A 19,421-nucleotide genomic window follows, 5' to 3' on the forward strand; every position below is an offset into this window, starting at 1 on the left:
CTTTACAGGCTCCACATGCTTATCAAAGAAATGCTTGAGATTTTTTTCAAAACTGTAGCTGTTTCTTTACAGATGAGTCAGAACACACTCACGTTAAACTCCAAGAAAACAAAAAAACAATTGTCCTATTATCCTGACACCGTTTATCAGGTGTGCTGCAGTTAATCGGAACAGAAAATCGAATTACTATCACAAAATGAGAGAAAAACGGTGAAAAATACAAAAAGGACACGTGGTCGACTTCCCCCTTACCTGTATGTGACTCTGGGCTGTGATTGGGCAGCATGACCGGGTGTTCTGGATGCTGATAGGCTAACGGAGCCGTGATGGCAGCAGGGCTGATGTTGCTGCCGGTTAGGTAGGGGCTGTTGTAGTGATGCGAGTTGTAATACGGAGAGTACTGACCCTGGCTGTAGCTCGAGTACGCTGAGAACTCCTGTCAACACAGAAACAAGCACATCACAGACAAATCTAAATATACACAAAAAAAAGTATATAACGGGTATTAGAGAAATGACAGCAGCTAAATTAAGACGTTAGTTATCGGGGATTTCTACACATCTTGGCACTAAACAATGGCTGAGGTTGAATTACACACCTGCTGGGTTGGGTTGAATGGGGTTGTACTGGAGATTGCATGGGAGCCTTGAAAAATTCCAGATGAAATTCCACCACCTGAGAAATGACGAGTAGAACAAACTATCAGATGATAATCAATCATGCAGCATAAAAAAAACTATCACAATCAGTTAAGTGGTGGGCGATTAGACTCCTGATATGATTTTACAGCATCTGATATGATATTTGAAACTGAACGGTGGACGTAATGAGCAGTAAAACTTTGACTCGGTGACAGCTCAGTGCTGCGGGAGCTGGAGTGAGGTATATCAGTTAGTATTTATCATATATGCACCATTCACACGAGGTCTCGGGTGACGCCAACGACTCATCTACAATTATCCCAAACCACGTCCAGTCAATTAATCTCCTCTTGGACGAGTGACAATTATGTTTGATACAAAAATACATGTGGGAAAATCCTATTTCTGCTGCTGCTGCTGCGGCTGTGGTGGGAGTCTTCTCCGTTTCTACTCAAGCTAAGGCAGGAATGTCTTCCTCCGAGCAATTTTCCACCCAAAGTAAAACACTGTCTCACTCCGGCATCCTCCTGTCAAGTCTGTCCGCTCTGTTTGTTTGGCTGATTAATTACTTCTTCTTCACCTCCACCCACGGCACAGGACAACATTTATAATTTTCATTCCACTGCTTGTGTGTTTGCCTGTCGGCTGAATATCTCAAAAAAGTGTCTCTCTTTTTTTTTTAGAATCACTTGCAGAAGGAAAAACTGATGGACTTTTGACACTGATTGCAAAAGAGTGTGTTAATTGTGTTTGTGCAAAAAGGACGTCATTCTTTACAGGATACAGGATTATTAAACTTTGACAGCTCTTAAGGCAGACGTTGGTTACACCGTTCATTAATCAATAGAAAAGCATGGGGAAAATTGAGTGCCTTGGGTTTTGAATATTCGTTAGAAAGAACAAAGACACAATGATTAATAACACATGGTGGTGTTGAAACAAGCCCGTTTACAGCGGCTCTATGAGGCTTTACCATAGTCTGTCTATGAAGATGGACGACACGTGTCCACTTCCTCCTACTACGCAGGAATGCAGCTAAAATATCATGGATACGAACGCCACCATTTAGAGCCAGAGTCTAAAACGGTCGCCATTGTTGTGACTGTGGTGCTGAGGTACCTGTTAAAACACAATTACATGCAGATGTAACACAATGGCCTTTTGTTGACAAGCTTGACATAAGCTGACGGATGATTGTGTGCACTGCAATTAGATTATATGTAATCAAACAGAAAACAGATCAGATAACATTCGCAAAGAATTGTTTGGTTTCCAACTGTAGTGTTTATTTAATGGGGTGGGTTTTGCTACCTGATGAATTAAGATGTGTGGCAGAGAGGCCGTTTCAGTAATTAGAGGCGATGGTTTGAAAGTTGAGCTGCTGTTCTTTTCCATAATGGACCTATCCTGTTTGACTTCTAACCATTGCTCCTCTCTGAGTCTCTTCTTCTCTGATGAGCGGAACTCTTTTCAATGATTCGTTTTCATTCCATCAATTCCCCCCCCCCCCCCCCATTCCTTCCTCTTCTCTCCACAGTGCATGACAAACCCAGAGTAATGGCTGAATGGAAGAACCACAGTGAAACCTCCAACAAAACAACATAACAGTCTTCAAAGTGACTGAAGGAAAAATACAGGAGGTCTCTGGAGTAAACACAGAAAGGCTCCCATAGTCCCCATTTGGTTTCTGTTGTACACATAGTATTTTGATGGCTTTTTGTATGATGTGTGTGTGTGTGTGTGTGTGTCCTTGAGTATTGTGTACAGTATAATGGATGACATGGAAACATTCTGAAATCCTACAAACATTTGGTTGTCGTGGCAGTTTATTACCGTTTGAAGTTTGCAGTTAATGATTTATGCATAAAAATATTCAAACAAATTTGTTTTGTTTGGGAACATTGTCCTTCAAACTCTGACTGCACGCCGTTCAACAATGTTTGTTGGTTCAACGGTCGGGCTCTCGCGCAGCACAGTCATCGAAGGCTCTGTCGTTTGCGAGAGGTTTCATCAAAAGTGTGTTTACAAGAATATTTACATTCCTGTGTAATGTCTGACATCTGAATATTCTCTTAAAGAGGGAGAGATATGGAAAACTGGAATCTGGGAGGGTGGAAATCTGATAGTGTAACCCTTTAAAATTCCCGGTCTGAATCGGGATTATACAGCATACCACTAAAAATCAGCAATACTGAAGAGTAATGCCACTGTTATGATAAAGGATGATTCCAGTTTTATAGCCTGGGCCTCACTTCCATAACTTTTACTTTAACTTTGGCCCTCAGTGTAATAGACAACGATAAAAAGATCTTGGAGCGTGAAAGTATCAGTGAAGTCCGACAGGGTAAGCAAGAGTTTTGCTTGATTATCTTATTGATTAGGACCTAAAAACAAAGTTAGGTACATTGTATGTTAGTAATAATCTGTCATTACACAATAAATGTGTGGTAAATACAGCAAATCAATGTTTGACTGCTCGGTCAGTCTATAGATTGTGATGGATGTTTATAACGTATAAGTTTCCGGTTGTAGATGTTTGCTTTCATCTCTGATCCAAGTTAGTGTAGATAACCTCGGGTTTGAACTATTATCAAACCACTTGTGTTTCTTGGTTCACAAGAGCTGACTTCCCATTTCTCAGCAATTAGCTGGATGGGTACAAATTTATCATAACTTGCATTAATTAGTGTAAAATTAATTGCTGGCGAACAATTAGAGGTGACAGAGTCAATCTGCAACTATTTGGATTATTGATTAATCGCTAATTATGTCAAAACTCCTCTGTGAATGTTTGCTTGTTCTGCACTGTAAAAAAACATTCTGCCACTTCTTTTCCCCATTAGGAAACAGAATACTTTAGGTTTACATAACCCAGCTGGCATCTCGATCACATGTCACACAAGAGAGCTAATTAAATCAAATGGAATGATCGGAGTCGCCTCAAGAATTTAATAACATGCCAGAAAACATACCACCTTAAAATCAGCCTTTGAGCGGCAGAGTGATTTCAATTATTTTATCTACCAAGCTAATGCCAACTAGCAAAAGCCGCAAATGATTGTGATGCATTTGCAAAGAAAAAACTTGGACAGCTGCATTACCAGTGAAACGAAAGCTTGCTTAGCTACGTTTTCATAACATCGGACAATTCGATGAGCTTGTTCTCTGCCTGCGCTGCAACTTCTCAGAATGGATGTTTCAAGCATGGCTTCATTTGCTCAACTGGTGTTTGTTTCTCTCTGTTTCACAGAAGAATGCTTGGGGTGTAGATTTCAGCGACACAGTGATTCCCCCGCAAGCTACCAAAAAACACGACAAACCCCAACGTTGCTTGATGCCAATTATTACAACTTAATACATCCACGGTATTGTCTAATACTACTTAGGAGGATTCTTGGTTCACAGCCAAATGTATTTCAACAGGATGAGACTACTCATAAAGTCAGTGTAACATGTGATCTTGCAGTCGGCCATGGTTGTGTAATGTATTTTAACTTTCCACTGTAGGAACAATAGTAAAGAAACCTTAAAAACAAGCCACAATTTAACAGTATGCTTGCTCATAGGTGCACTTTGGTCGTTACATCTCTCAACAAAACAAACTTTAAAAAAAACTAAAATTTGGAAAACACTGTCTTCAAAGTGTAAGTAGATTATATGTACATTTTTAAACCTTGGATTTACAGAATGTAGCAACATCAGTGAAATTCAAAGTACCATCCACGCATCATGTTTACAGTTTCTTTTTACCGTTTTGTCTCTATTTGACTCACAGTGCAAAACAGGGTCTTGCTGCTCACCCCTCCCTAAAATGCACCTTAACCCCTGCCCTCTCACACACAAGGTCAATTTTACGCTGCTTTCAAAGCCATAAAGTCGCACTGAGCGAGTCATGCTCTGGGCGCCGGGCGACTGAGGAATGTGCACCGACAGACACACACACACACACACACAGACACACACACAGACACACCAAAGCATACCACCACTTCTTACATTTAAGAAGTTGTTGTTTGGCAAAGACCCATGCACCCATCTTTTGTTTTTCTACATTATTCTGTCTTTCTTTCTTCCACCCCCAACATTTCTTTTCCCTTCTTTCTATCTGTTTTCCTACTCTCTCTTTTTTTTTTTCTCTCTAAAAGACACAAGTGCTCGCATGCTGTGTTGTTGGTCTGAGCGGAGAAAGGGGGCCTGACCCCGAGAAAAGAGGAGGGGTGGGGAGACTTTTGACGCCAGGAGTCCAGACCGCAGCTAATGGAGAACAGGTGTGGCGGAGGGAAGGGGAGAAAGATGACGAGAAGAGAGGAGAGGAGAGGAAAGAGGAGGAGGGCTAAAAAAAGAGTGCAAGAGTTGGGGGGATAAGGAAGGATGCTCCTGCCAGTAATCTCAACGATAGCGAAAGGTCTGCGTGCTGGTTTGTGTGTGATAGTGTGTTCTTATATTCAGTGTATACAGAGTTTCAGACTGACCGTGTGTGTGTGAGTAGCTGTAGAGACTCGGACTGGGAGTCGTGCTGCTGAAGTTTGAGTAGCCCAACAGTCCTGTAGTCTGTCCTGGAGAGTGACTCAGACCGTCCTCTGTTTTAATGTCTGGAGAGAAAGCAGAACATTCACTGTATATTCAATAATACATGGAAATTATTTACTTACAACATCAACACCATTTCCTCATATATCACAACAAGATTTTTGTAATTGCAAATTAAATGTGTGCTCATCTCATGTTTACTACTTTACACACTGGGTGTCATCTTTCTCGTTTCCTTGAGTTATACTGTATGTAGTCATGTTGTCATAATGTTTTTTATCTACACCAAAGAGCTTATGTTATCACCCCTGTCCGTTTGTTTGTTTGTATATTACCATGAAACCTGGTGGAACGATTATGACACATATCTGGACAAACGGTCTGATCCAATAACCTTTTAAATCACTTTCTTTAACATTTTGTTTCTTCGGGAATAATGAATTGATCTTGTTGTATTTATTAAACTAGTATTTCTGAGTTTGTGCTATTTGTTGCGGATCCAAATAAAAATCTGGATCTAGCTCATTTAAATGTGGTTACAAGGGGGCGATGGGCTTCATTCAGCTGCTGTACTGTAAAAAAAATAGGCCTACAAACCAACGTGTAGCTCAGATAACATGGATTCAGTTGGAAATCTATAATTTATAAGTTCTTTAATAGTTTTAAAACTATGTCTAAATGATGGTGATGTGGTTGCTGCAGAATTTAAGGGAACAGTTGGGCGCTGGTGGAGGTTTGTCCTCTACCGGGTGACATTCATATCGTGTTTGTTTATGAGCAAAACAGCTGAGTCATTCTAACTTGCAGAATCGAAATACCTGTTTGGAACATTACCAACATTTCTTTAGCTTCCTTAGAGAGGATTTCTCTCGATGCTTGTACTCACTGTAAGACGGCATGCTGTAGCCCTGCGTGTGGTGAGTGTAAGGTGCGTATGGTCCTGCAGGCTGGAGCGCAGGGCTGTACTGGGTCTGTCCATAAGCAGCCATGACACTTGGTCCTGAAGCAAGAAGAAACAATGAGGAAATGGATCGTGACAAGTTCTTCTTCTCTTTCTCTGTTACAACACAACCACAACATGTGTCACGGTTTGAGGTGATTGCGGGGAAGTTCACACTCAGCTGTCAGAGACATGGAAATATAATGACAGGATCTCTTTGTTTTAACAAGTAAAGGAATGAATGCAGCAAACAGGGAAAAAAAGGGAAGTGCTGGGCTGAATCAGAATAGACAGTTTGAAATTTAAATAATTCTAAATAACGACAAAAAAATCAGTTGGACCTCTGTCACAGTTCTCTTTTCAAACAGACTTGAATATGTTATTATTTAACATTTTGATTATGATAGAGAGAGAGAGAGAGAGAGAGAGAGAGAGAGAGAGCGAGAGAGAGAGGGAGAGAGAGAGAGAGAGCAAGAGAGAGAGATAGAGAGACAGATAGAGAGACAGATAGATAGATAGATAGATAGATAGATAGATAGATATAAATTAATTAATTAATTAATTAATTAGGCAATCAACAGAAATAAAATCTTAATTTCATTAACAAACGTTGAAAACTCACCTGAAGTAGACGTGATGAGTTTGAAATAGACGATAAGAAGCTCTGTGAATGAGGCACTGTTGGAAAATTCAAAGTGAAAACAAATTAATAAATGAAACACAAGGAGGAAAATCTACAGCTTCAAGAAAAAAATAGTACAATCTCACAGAGAGACATGGTTGTCAATTTGAATCAATTTTTTCAAGTTTGAATACTTTCACACATTTAATCTCCAGTTTGTTTTGCTCCGTCCTTGTGACCAGAGGTTGTTCTGTTATTTTGCAGCCGGCTTTCATAGCACTTCACTGTTCTCTTCTTCTCTCACCTGCCTCTGTAGAAAGAGCTTGATCCTCTTTATCCTGTCCCGCTGCTGTTCGTCAGGTTCCTCTCAAGCCGTCAACTCTCCTGTGGAAACAATAGCAAAAAACACATCAGGATACAGGTGTGCAGGGGAGTGACACATGGCGACGCGCCTCAGGCCCCGTTTGCAGCAGGACGGCGAGAGGAGAGTTTTTTCTCGGTGCGCGCAGGTTCGAGAGGTGAGTAGGTTTCCAGAAAAAGAACCAGAGAACAAGATACATGTGGTATCGGTGAGAAGAGCGGTGGTCTGACAGTCAGATGAGTTAAAGAAACCTGACAGGTGACATTGTTTCTTGGGAAAATGTTACTAAACGCTCCGCTGCACCTCTGCTGACTCATTCTGTTCATGTGGCTTCTTAGAAGAAATAAACCAGGAAAAACACCCAGAGCTAGGCTGCGGTCCAAATTCTAAATAATAGCAGAGTGTGAGTTAGTCATGATCCTCCGTTCAGCACAATGTCTCGCGTACGTTCTGATGATACGAAGAGACAATAGAGCTTTGTAAGACAACAGAGACTCAGATAGGGTGACACAGTGAGACAGAGGGAAATATGCAATACACTTTCCAATGGGGTTGTATTGTACTTCTGTGACTCAATGAGCAGGACTGCTGTGAGGAATTATCACAGTTTTTTTTGCATTGATGAGCTGAACACATTTATTTATTAGGTATTAAATACACTGAATTAATCAAAGTCATTTAGATATTTTATCTATATATACTTTTTTATTTGAATTTCTAACTATTGAGTATATCATGTATATTATTCACTCTTGCGCTATAAAATACTTATTGTGTACTACTGCCCAAAACCATTACCTCAAGTATATGAGTAGACTGGAGGTCAAAAGGTCAATGTTACATGAATTAGTCAAAGCAAGTAGCTGAACGAGGTCAGTGTGTCCATCTGCAGAGTTTAAATCCCGATCACACAAGGTGGTGGTCAATGTGAGCTGTGGGTGATCGAAGCTGTACTGAGGAAAACATCAAAATGAGCACAAAGAAATGTGTTTCCCCAGCATGGTGACAAAGAACAGCGTAAAGGGCACACAGCACGGACGTTAAACCATAACCAGCATCTTTAGGGTGAACTGGAGTGTTTACCCGGAATCAGGCCTCATCGTCCAACATCCAAACCGACCTCATGCTGACTGAAGAGGGAGCATGTCGGGAGCAAATCGCTGCAGTCAGGCTCCAAAATCTACTGGTTATTGTTCAGTTATAGCAGCACATGAACACATATAGGCATATTGCTGCAGTGTCTGCATGTACAATGTGTTGTAGAGAATTAAAAAAGGAGGCTAAACTATCTAACTGTTTATTTGTGCAAAACAGGCCGAGCTATATTCCATTAATTTCATTTCTGTCTCTCTCCCTCCTTCTGTCTCCGTCTCTTTCGCCTCTGGGCCATTCCAGTCCAGCAGAGCCGCAGCTAACGGCCTGACCTCCGACCTCTCTGACAACACTACGACAGAGACAGATGACAGTCATGAATTATAGGGGCAGCAGGGTTTTTTACAGCAGCAGAGAGGGATCAAGGTGAGAAGGGGGGGAAGTAAAGCTGAAAAAGAGACAGAAACATGTGAGCAAAAGCTTCACTGTCGGTGGTATTAAAAGCTTTGAGCGGAATCACAGTAACGTTTGCGCCGCTCTCATGTTATTAACGACTTGGACAGAGCAAGAAAACACATCTCGTGTTGTGTCAGCTCCACTGATGACGCTGCCCTCCTGGCTTTTAAAACAGCCACGACGGCGTGCGCTGTTTTCTGAGTAAATAAGTGCTTTTCTACCGTGAAGCAGCCGCAAAGACTCTGGGACCAAAAATCCACCTGCACGTCAGTGTAATGGACCGTTTAATAAACATAAATAAAACAGACTGTAAAGCTGTCACTAATGAGGTGATTTACTGTTTGTCAATAATAGCCTATAAGATAATGACAAAAAACAAGGTACCAATGGCCTTATTATATTCTAATTGTGTCTAATTTTATTTATTATACAACTTTCTGTAACTGATTGACTCAATAGGTCCAAAAGTCCCCTGATGAAACCACATTTAGATTCACTAGATCCAGAATTTTATTTGGGATCTGCACCAAATAACACACACTGTAAATAGTGTTTTTAGAATTATTCTCTGAGAAATCAATGAAAATGTTGAAAAACACCCTATTTCGCAATATTAAATAAAAATAAATAAATAAATAAATAAAAAAAATAAAAAATAAATATATATATACAAATCCCGGATCCGCGCCTGATCCGGATCTGCACCAAAATTTCAATTCCCTGACCGATACCACATCCTTCCATGAGGTTTCATGGTAATCCGTCCAGTTGTTTTTGTGTAATCATGCTTTGAAACAAACCAACCAACCAACAACCAAATGGACAAGGGTGAAGACATAGGTAATTATAACAAACCACCAAAGTAGGCACCAAATCATGACTTTCAATCTAAAACACGTGTTCATGTGTTTTCTGCTTTTCTGCTAAGCTTTTTTTTCCACTTCAGAAATGACCCTTAAACCTGTTTGAGTCTGATCAGGGTCCTGATCCGTCCCACATCACAGACTGTGCAGCTCAGGAGAGTAACACTGATCCAACGTTACACAGGAAAAACAAGGAAAGTGCTCGTGTGCTTCCCTGCAGGGATCAAAAATGAAAGCCTGTTCAGAGTCCTCTTGACTTTAGCTGCATCCCTGCAACAGTCCTTAATGCACACACATGCATGTACACACAAACATGAAATCTGTGTGCGACACAAAGGCACTTCCTGGTTCAGGGTGAGGCCTGGGAGGAGGGCGCACAAGGCCATGGGAACGGCAGGACACCGGAGGGAAGACCAGCGGAGCTCAGCAGAGAAGTGGAGGGCTGAGGGCTGAAACTGAAGCTAAAACAAACCCGGCAGGGCCACAGGAGGCCACAGGGCCACGAGGCCAGTCCCACCAGCTTCACCTGGGTCCCAGGGTTCTGCTAGACCACTGCTTCTTTCACGGGTATCGAATTCTAGCCTTTGTGCTGACGGATTACATCACAGGATGGTGTGTTGTGCTTTAAGTTGACATGTCATTTGATACAGTTACAGGAATACACGGGCTTTATGCACATTAACATGTTCAACTAGGCCGTTGAGTGACGAGAAGATGACAGACACGTTGATCCATCGATGATCCCTATGTGTCAACGGAGGAGAATGTCATGCTCACAACAAGGTTGCTCGAAAACAACTAAAGATCTAAAACAATGTAGATTGACTCTCCGCCATGGAGGTTATGTTTTCACCCCTATCCGTTGGTTTGGATTTGCACAGAACCTGATGTATGGGTGTCACGGGGACCAAGAAAGAACCCATTCAATTTTGTTGTGGATCAGGACAAAAGTGCAGGTCCAGGATTTCTTTTATTTTGTATTATTTGCTAAACATTACGAAATATGGCATTCTTTGACATTTTCCATGGATTTCCCACAGAATAATTCGTGGACATATTTAGGCGACTAATATCTACAAGTGTGTGCAATTTGTTGCAGGGAATCTTTGGGCCAAAAGTAGTATAGAGTATACACAGCTTGTTTTGTTTTTTTGACCTGTGTAAACTGCTAAATTGCCCCCTTGCCAGTGGAGGTGTTTGCCCAGAGTTTCATGTTCAACGTCACGACTGCGGCGAAAACTGAGGCCGCTCCCTGTCGACCTGCTGTCTTTCCAAATTAGTGCAGTCACCAAGGTGTCTCGTTTCCGTCAGAGCCGATAAAAAACCTGTTTCCACTGAAGAGTTTCATTCGACCTGGGAGTGAACACCAACTGTATCCATTCATATTGCAGAAAAAAATCAGGTGTTGGTGGGTTTTGACCAGTGGAACAAGGCCTAGAGGCTTCACTGTAGTCTTTAAACGCAGCAGCAGTAAACAAAACTGTCTCTAGTCAAGTGTTAATATACATTTTACAAAAAAAAAAGATTTCTTAATCTAATTAACTTTCAAAAACTACATTAATTTCAGCTTATTGACCCCTTAACGCCATAGCATCCACATGCAAAATTATAAGTGACAAGTGAACTGAAGAAGTTGTGGATAATGCAAATGCGATGGAAGGTGCCATTAGATTTACTGTTGAAGTAAAGTTTATACTGAATAAATATGATAAGAAAACAAATGTCTGTGATCCGTTGCTACATTTCCTGTGAAGGGTGTGGGCTGTTTTATCTTATTTACATTAATCAAACATTTTAATATAATGCCACGTGTCTGGTGTGTGGGTGTGTGTGGGTGTGTGCGTTGGGATAGACAGTTGTTTGCAGTGTCAATATATGTGCTGTGTCAGTGTTGTTTTTTTTAAAGACTGGGTACGACAGGCCAGAGTATGGTGACACAGCACTGTGCCCCCCCCCTCCGATCATTTGACCTTTATGGTTCTCGATCAGCGGAGTGACGAGGTGACTCTCGGCTCTGTAATGGTGCCATATGGGACCCCACCTGGAGCCCCGCGTTCGGACAGTCTGCCTAAGTGCCTGGGGGGGGGGGGGGGGGGGGGGGGGGGGGGGAGCTTGATTCATCTCTACACAAAAAACCCTCACTCTCTCTCTCTCTCTCTGTCTCTCAGTGGCTGATAAAAGACACAGAACAAGGGCCCAGTATTTTAGTTTTTGTGTGACACTATCAGGCTTTTTCGTGGTTGGGATCAGTGCCATCTGGCAGCTTCTGCCCTTTTCAGGCACCTTTGACACACGGCTGACAGTTCAACACGACAGACTGCAGAGAAAAGATAGTAAATCATCCAGCATCTTATCTCTGTAATATAAGCTTTAGCATCACAGTTCTTTTTTTTCTCCATCCAATTCCACATTCAGAAGTGAAAACAAAGCCAACACCTCCTAAGATCAACAGTTTTTATCTTCTGGTCTTTTTAAAATCTCAACAAAAACAGACGCTTCAAACTCTGATAATCCTTCTAAACCAGATATGTACCGAACGAATTTCTGCACCGATAAAGAAATCCATGACAAAATGCAACACAATCAAAAAGAACAAGACTGTTTCAGTTCTGCTCAGAGTCAAAGCTGTCTCTAAGAATTGTTTTCATTATTGAAAGTTATTTTCTTAAAGGATTAATTGGCCTAAAATATGATAGAAAATCGTGACAATGCCAACAATAATAATTTCCTATTATCCAGATGACGTTTAAAATTTCTAGCTCTGTAAAAGTTACAAAACCCAAAGTTATTCCATCTTTGTCACACAAGACAGGAAAGAGCAGTAAATCCTCAAAACTCAGAAGCTGGGACCTGTTAATATTTGAATTTTTGTATAAAAAAGTTACTTAAATGATTAATCGATTTAAAAAAAAAGATGATTTTGACTCCAACAAAGAGCTTCCAAAAACTCACAAATTGCCATCGCGTTTGCCACAATATTAGATTATATTTTATTATATTATACTAAGATGTTAAGTGGTGAAAAAGAAAATTGTAGAAAATTAAACATTTTCAAAGAGCAAATTGAATTCTGTATTTTAGATGTGCAGAGTGGTGCTGGTGGTCTGTTAACAGATGTTCTGGGTTCATAACCCACCTTGACCTCAGCAACCAGAGAATTCATTAAGAGGCAAATGTATTCCAAGTATGTGTTTGTGTGTGTGTGTGTGTGTGTGTGTGTGTGTGTGTGTGTGTGTGTGTGTGTGTGTGTGTGTGTGTGTGTGTGTGTGTGTGTGTGTGTGTGTGTGTGTGTGTGTGTCCAACGAGCACTTGCTTTTAAGCAAACTGAGCCCTTTACTCCACGGCGACCGCATGCAGAGTGATAATAAGAAGAGGAGATCCTGCAGAAGCTGTGGATACTCAGAATTATAATTACACTATGAATTTCAGCATCATCACTGCCAGTAATGAGATTGGAGCATGTGCAGACTATGAAGGAAACTCTCAGGATTCCAGCTGAATACTGAGTTTCTGTTTAGACTTAACACGCCAATAACAGACTGTTTCTGTTTACTCTGAGATGTCATCAGCAAAAATAATAAATAAGTAAGTAAATAAACATTAAAAAAAAAAGAGACTGATAATGTCGACAGCAACCTGTTTGGGTTTCGTCGACTCCACAATGCAACCCGGACATTTGCTGAGACACAGAAAAGCAAAAGCACAAGAGTAAGATGTTCCCAGGTTTCTGTCACCTGATTATTATCTGTGTGATCAGCACCCGTTCCCAGATTATAACTCAACTCGGGTGTTTGCATCATCACGCGAAGAAAATCTAGGACGCTTGAGCAACCGGTTCAATGAGAGGGATCCCTGTATAGACACACACACACACACACACACACACACACACACACACACACACACACACACACACACACACACACACACACACACACACACACACACACAGACAGAGAGCAGCTTTGAAAGAAATAGGGGTCATTCTATGAGAGGCTCTAATTAATCTCTGGCAGCAGTGAACCTGTTGCCAACTCTCCTCTCTGTAACTTTAGACTCAGTGGCCTTTTCTTTCCACTTGACTAGCTCCTGCTACAAGTCTGCTTTAAAGCCAGAAGGGAGTCGCCCCCCCCATCCCCCCAGTAATCAAATGCTCTGTATTCAACAATGCCAGTGTCTTTATCTCTGTTTCTCCAGCACATGCTCCTCACTCCTTTTGTAAATGACTTCTCACAGAATTTTGAATTCCTTCTCCCTCTTTCTGATCCTTTTTTTTTTCTTTCTCTCATTCCTCCTCACTCGCCGTCACTGCCCCATACCCCGGCACTCTCACTCTCATAACAACCCCTAATCATTTTCCGCCGGTAATATTGCAAAATCCAAGAAGGACCACCTACCCCAGAGCCCAGACTCCTTCTCCCCCAGAACCAATGCCCTGAGACGGGGGGTCAGAATGAGGGACAGCTGGCAGACCTCCCAGCAGCCCCTGAGGAGCGGGTGTGGGGTTGGAGGACTGGGCTGACCCCAGTCAGATGGTGGTCTGGCTCCCAGGTAAAAAACATCTGGTCCAGTGATGGGAGGGTGGTCGCACACAACACACACACACACACGTGCACACGTGCACACTCAAAACTGACACACGCCTGACTGCATGAGTGCTCCTGGCTTCTCTAATGAACACACACTCCCAGACCCGCTGCTTTATTAGTCATTAGGACAAAAAGGTTTGGCCCTCCATCAGTGTCCTCGGCAGACGATGGCGAGCGGCCGCCCTAGTTGCTAACAGCTGGCCAGGCCGAGCTCCCTGGTAGCTGAGGCTCGCAGGCGTTACAGGCGGACTGAGGTCCAATTACTTGTTTACCGGTAGATTTACTGTGTGTGTGTGTGTGAGTGAGAGAGAGAGAGAGAAAGTGAGGAAAAAGAGGAAGCAAGAGAGTGATTAACACCATTTAGCAACGATCAATGCAGATAACAGAAAAATGGAAAAATCCTGTTTATTTTAGTGAGGAAAACTGATCTAGAGAAAAAAATTCTGACACCTAAGAAAACACTCCCAGAGCCACTGGGACAATTATTAAAAAACTCTCTATTTCAGTGGAAAGTACCCAAACGGCTATTAAGCACGAAGGAATGAAATATGGTCACAGTGGCTACGCTGCGATGTGTGTGGCTCCACCATTCTCAGGACATGATAAGGAGAGCGGAGATAGCCACAGAGACAGCTGCTGTCTGCTGACACACACATCACCACGAGGCCTCCGCGGGCACTCGCTCCCGCTCGCTCTCTCTCTTTCTCCGGGGCTTAGGGGGTATTAAAAAAGGGAGGGAAGGGCGGGAGAGGGGAAGACATTTAGGGGGGAGAGAGTGATCACTTCTAAAGCCTAAAACTGTTTGAGAGGAAAGAAGATTAACCAATAGTGTCACAAGCAACTCTTTTGAGGTCTGATCTTTCATTTCACCAAACACACTGACACGTATGTGAAGATGAAGAAGTCTCACAACACAACAGACACACACACACACACACACACTTCTTCTGATATGGATGTATTGTTCCATTAATGACCAAGCCTCTGTCTCACACACACACATGTATTGTAAAACCTAAGGGTGGAAGATGCAAAGCAAATACTCAAAAAGGAAACGTTGGCTACATTCACACTGGAAGAGAAAATGAGTCGAGGAGAGGAAGGGAAATTTGATTTTACTCAAATGAAATATCTTTCTTCTTTCGCCAACATCTCCTCTCTGTTGTTTCTACACCTTAAAATTAAATGAACACATAATTATCTGTTTTGCTTTGTTCAAAATAGTTGGGAGACAGCTGCACATGTGAGATATACATGAATGCTGCCTTAGTGTGGACATAGTTGCACATACAGATACACATTTTAAATTAAGTACGTTGATAGTGATACTACTATAAATCATAAGTAAATAAATGTATACACAAATAAACAAATATTCAGGCATTACTTTAAAGTAGCCTTTAGTGTTTTAATAAATTTATAGAGATTATTTAATGGTATTTTCAACAACCCTTGAATTAATACTATAAAATTATTTAATGAATGAGTTTGTCTTTGTCAAATTGAGCAAAAACTAATGTATAATGCTATTTATCATCTTCATCATCAAGTACAAAGAGTTGGAGCATTGTCCTGTAAATTTCTCTAAATTGTCAGATTACGATTATGTTCATTTAGATGGATTAACTCTGAATAAATACCTGAGCAAAGAAACGAAGACTGAGTATGAATGAATTCAATAAGGCTGCATCTAAAGGAAAAAGTCTAAAACTTTACTTTACCAGATGCAGAACATTTTCACTTCAGTGCAGCGAATCCATCTGTAACGTCTATACTGACACTGACTGGCTTTTATAGTTCTTATTTCTGGGATGATGTCTTCATCTCAGACTGACAGCGTGGATCGAAGATATTTTAAGATTATATGAGGCAACATGACAGGTCTGGTGTAACCTCGAGCTCAGGTCAGCAGGGTTGTTTGAATCCCAGAGAGAGCGAGAGAGAGGAGAGAGAGAGAAAGAGAGGGAGGAAGGGAGAGAGAAGAGGAGGAGAAAGGGAAGGAGAGGGAGAGAAATGCACGGAAGCCAGAAGACATCAAGATCCGTGGTGCGGCTGTGAAAGGAATATAATGAAATTGCTGCAGATAAAGTCAGGAAGAGCAGAACTTCCTATGAAAATATTTATCATTCCACAAACGTTTGGCTACAGAGGGGTTTGGAATTAATTTGTGTTTTCTTAAGAGGGGGTGCCTGGTGCTACAGGATGGGGAATTCTCCGCAGCTCGGGACTTTTCGGGCTGCTGCTTATTCACAATTTATTAGAGCTGGTAATAAGAACCATGAAGCCCGAGGAGAGGGCTATAGGGAGAGAGAGAGAGAGAGAGAGAGAGAGAGAGAGAGAGAGAGAGAGAGAGAGAGAGAGAGTGTCTGGGCCTGCCGGGGGGAGAGGGAGTGTAGAAATGAGGCCTAATGTTATTAGGAGAAGAACCACAGTGTTAAATCAAACACACCCGAGCGCACACCTTCGGTATGTGGTCTGAGCACACCTCAAATCCCCCTGCATCGGACCCCTGCATGTTAGAATACTGCTTCATAAGGAGATTTAGAGAAATCTACGACCCGTCACATGACAGATAATTGACACTGACAAAGAGAAACATGCGTCTAGGTTATTTTAAAAATTCAGAAATAAGTGACTCTTTTGAGAACTGGTATAGGAAGCACATTTCTCTGCAGTTTCATTTTGCTTGTCCTGCAACAACAATGTGCAAAACTCAAATAAAAAAAACAGCTAGAGGAGCCTAAAATCAAAATTTTGTTTTTCAATACATTTTTATAAAACACACGTTCTAATTGATCCCCAGTTTTTATATATTTATTATTATTTGAATCCAACCAGATTATAATAATTGCGATAAAGTGCGACGTCAAATTTCTTTGCTTCTCATTTGTTTATTTACATTTCTTTTAAAAGCCACCGGGGCCACATGTTTGCTGCTCACACTGTGCAGCTGATAGAAACGTTTGAGGGCGATTTTAAACAGTTGGCAAAACACAGTGGGTACGTTTCTAGTCTGGAGCCATGAAGGGGTCCTTGAAAAATATGAATGCCGGCCTTTGAAAAATGCTTAGCGAGGCTCCCCCCTAATTTTAGTTAATGAGGGTCCCTGCCTGGCTGCTGGAGGGTGGGGGGGAGCGGTGGGTGTCAGTGATTTGGGTGTAATCTTCTGTACTTAGGCCCGAGCTGAAAGTGCTGCACGGATTCAAGCAGCACCAAGAACAACAAAGGAGCTCAATCAAAAGAGAAGGTGCCTCACACACACACACACACACACACACACACACACACACACACACACACACACACACACACACACACACACACACACACACACACACACACACACTTGTTTCCCCCCCACCCTCCCACATCTATTCAAGGACTCACTCAGACACAAATACGAGATTTGTTGATGGACGAGTTGAGAGTTTTCTGTTTATGACTTTTATGAATGTCAAGGAGGAAGTGGAGCTGAAAAAAATATGTGACAGAATCCAGAGCTGACAGAAAATGTGAAACTACACAAAAAATATAAAAACAGGCCACAATTTACTTTTGTTACTTTAAATTATTTTTGTTGTGCATTTCAAGATGGGTCGCCTAGAGGCCTAAATAAAAGTTCACCAAGCATTTAATGTTTGCATCAGGCCTCTGAGGTCCTTTTACCTTTAAAATATTATCATAACAATATCTGCTTCTTGTTATTTACTCAGAAACTTACACATGACATGAAAATATATAAATGTATCCGTATATATCCAATATTATCAACATTATATTTGCATTATAGTACAACTGAGTGGAGGGAGCAGCTGGGCTTTTAGACTGGAGGGGATTGTGGAATTAAATTGTCATTTTTATGCTTATTTTATCATAATCTTATAACTGTAATATACTCATCATAATCAAATTTACTAATGGAATTTTATAAACCCTTACAAGAGGGGCTGGGGGCTATAAGGGTCCATCGCCCTCATCTTAATACCATGATCTACATGTGAGCACAGAGGAAGCTGACATACATTTACAAGAGACATGTTCCAGGTTGTTTGAATTAATTTGATGGTTTGACCAGAATAAACGAACAAGATGGGATCGAAAATCAAGGTGCAGATGAAAGAGAAACCAGCTCCACCGCGGGAGAACAGAAGATTTCGCACTTACCATTATTCAGGGGGAAGATTACGCAGAAAAGAAAAATCCCAGTTCCAGTCGGAGCAGCTGCGTGTCCATGCCCAGAGGAGGCTCCGCGCACTTCTCACGACTGTCCCGCGAACCTCTGGCACGGAGAGCGGCGCTGCGGACCCTCAGCAGCCGGGCACAGGAGGAGGAAGAGGAGGAAGAAGAGGAGGAGGAAGAAGCGCAGGCTGTGTGTCAGGAGGCTCCGGGTGCTGACAGCTGACAGCTTTCTGCAAACACGCGCACACACACACACTCTCTCACGCCGATCTCACTTCTGCAGCGTCAGGAGCGCGTTTGCTTTGCAGGCGGTGTGGAAGTGATGTTAACTCCACCAGCGAAGACGATTTCTGGTTCCTCCTCCTCCTCCTCCTCCTCCTCCCACACAGCAGTGTGTGAGTGCATGTGTGTGTGTGTGTGTGTGTGCACCGCCCCTCCAAATCCTTATCTCTCATTTATTCCTCCTCCTCCTCCTCCTCCTCCTCTTCTCCTCTCTATCTGTGCGTAAAATCTTTGTTTGGTGGAGGGCTCTTCTCCACATTTGTTGACACAACGACCCTCAGAACTATTCACTGAGACTGTGTGAAGCTGCAGACTCCCTGCCTGCTCTCCACACATGAGGATTTGTTAGTTTGTGGTAAATAACTCCAGGCTATTGACTTATTTATCAAGTGGGTTTGTTATCTTTTACTGTCTTTGTGTGTGTGTGTGTGTGTGTGTGTGTGTGTGTGTGTGTGTGTGTGTGTGTGTGTGTGTGTGTGTGTGTGTGTGTGTGTGTGTGTGTGTGTGTGTGTCCCAATGACTTACAGGTACCATTTCTCTGTTTTACATTCCTATTTCATTCTAATGGATATAAACAGTTATTCTACATCAAATGAAGCTGCTAATATGACAATCTTGAAATACTCCATTTCACATCAACACCTTGCTTTCAATAATATATTATACTTAAGTAAAAGTACTTTAGCATTTTCAAAATAGGATAAGGTAAAAATCCTTTAGTATTCCCACTGGGGGGATTTATCATACAGCGGCAAAGGAGATAGTAAAAATAGAAAAAGTAATACAATACAATGTGAAATTATAAAAATAGAAACAATATATACAATTTAAACATGACATATACATGTGAACAGAATATATACAAT

General features: G+C 41.7%; 1 protein-coding gene across 2 annotated transcripts in view; it reads right to left on the reverse strand.

Annotated features, from left to right (window-relative positions):
• Window positions 1–18,637, reverse strand: part of eya2 (EYA transcriptional coactivator and phosphatase 2) — a 29,683-nt gene extending 11,046 nt beyond the window's left edge. For both annotated transcript variants that reach the window (XM_034585947.1, XM_034585946.1), the window contains exons 1-7: window positions 18,259–18,637; window positions 7,038–7,117; window positions 6,734–6,789; window positions 6,058–6,171; window positions 5,114–5,233; window positions 599–675; window positions 253–436 (exon numbers count right to left, since the gene is read on the reverse strand). In XM_034585947.1, the coding sequence (XP_034441838.1) occupies window positions 253–436; window positions 599–675; window positions 5,114–5,233; window positions 6,058–6,160 (484 nt within the window). In that variant the 5' untranslated portion in view covers window positions 6,161–6,171; window positions 6,734–6,789; window positions 7,038–7,117; window positions 18,259–18,637. The remainder of the gene's footprint in view (window positions 1–252; window positions 437–598; window positions 676–5,113; window positions 5,234–6,057; window positions 6,172–6,733; window positions 6,790–7,037; window positions 7,118–18,258) is intronic.
• Window positions 18,638–19,421: the final 784 nt, after the last annotated feature.

Source organism: Hippoglossus hippoglossus, chromosome 5 (genome assembly GCF_009819705.1).
Source record: "Hippoglossus hippoglossus isolate fHipHip1 chromosome 5, fHipHip1.pri, whole genome shotgun sequence".
Taxonomy (NCBI): Eukaryota; Metazoa; Chordata; class Actinopteri; order Pleuronectiformes; family Pleuronectidae; genus Hippoglossus; species Hippoglossus hippoglossus.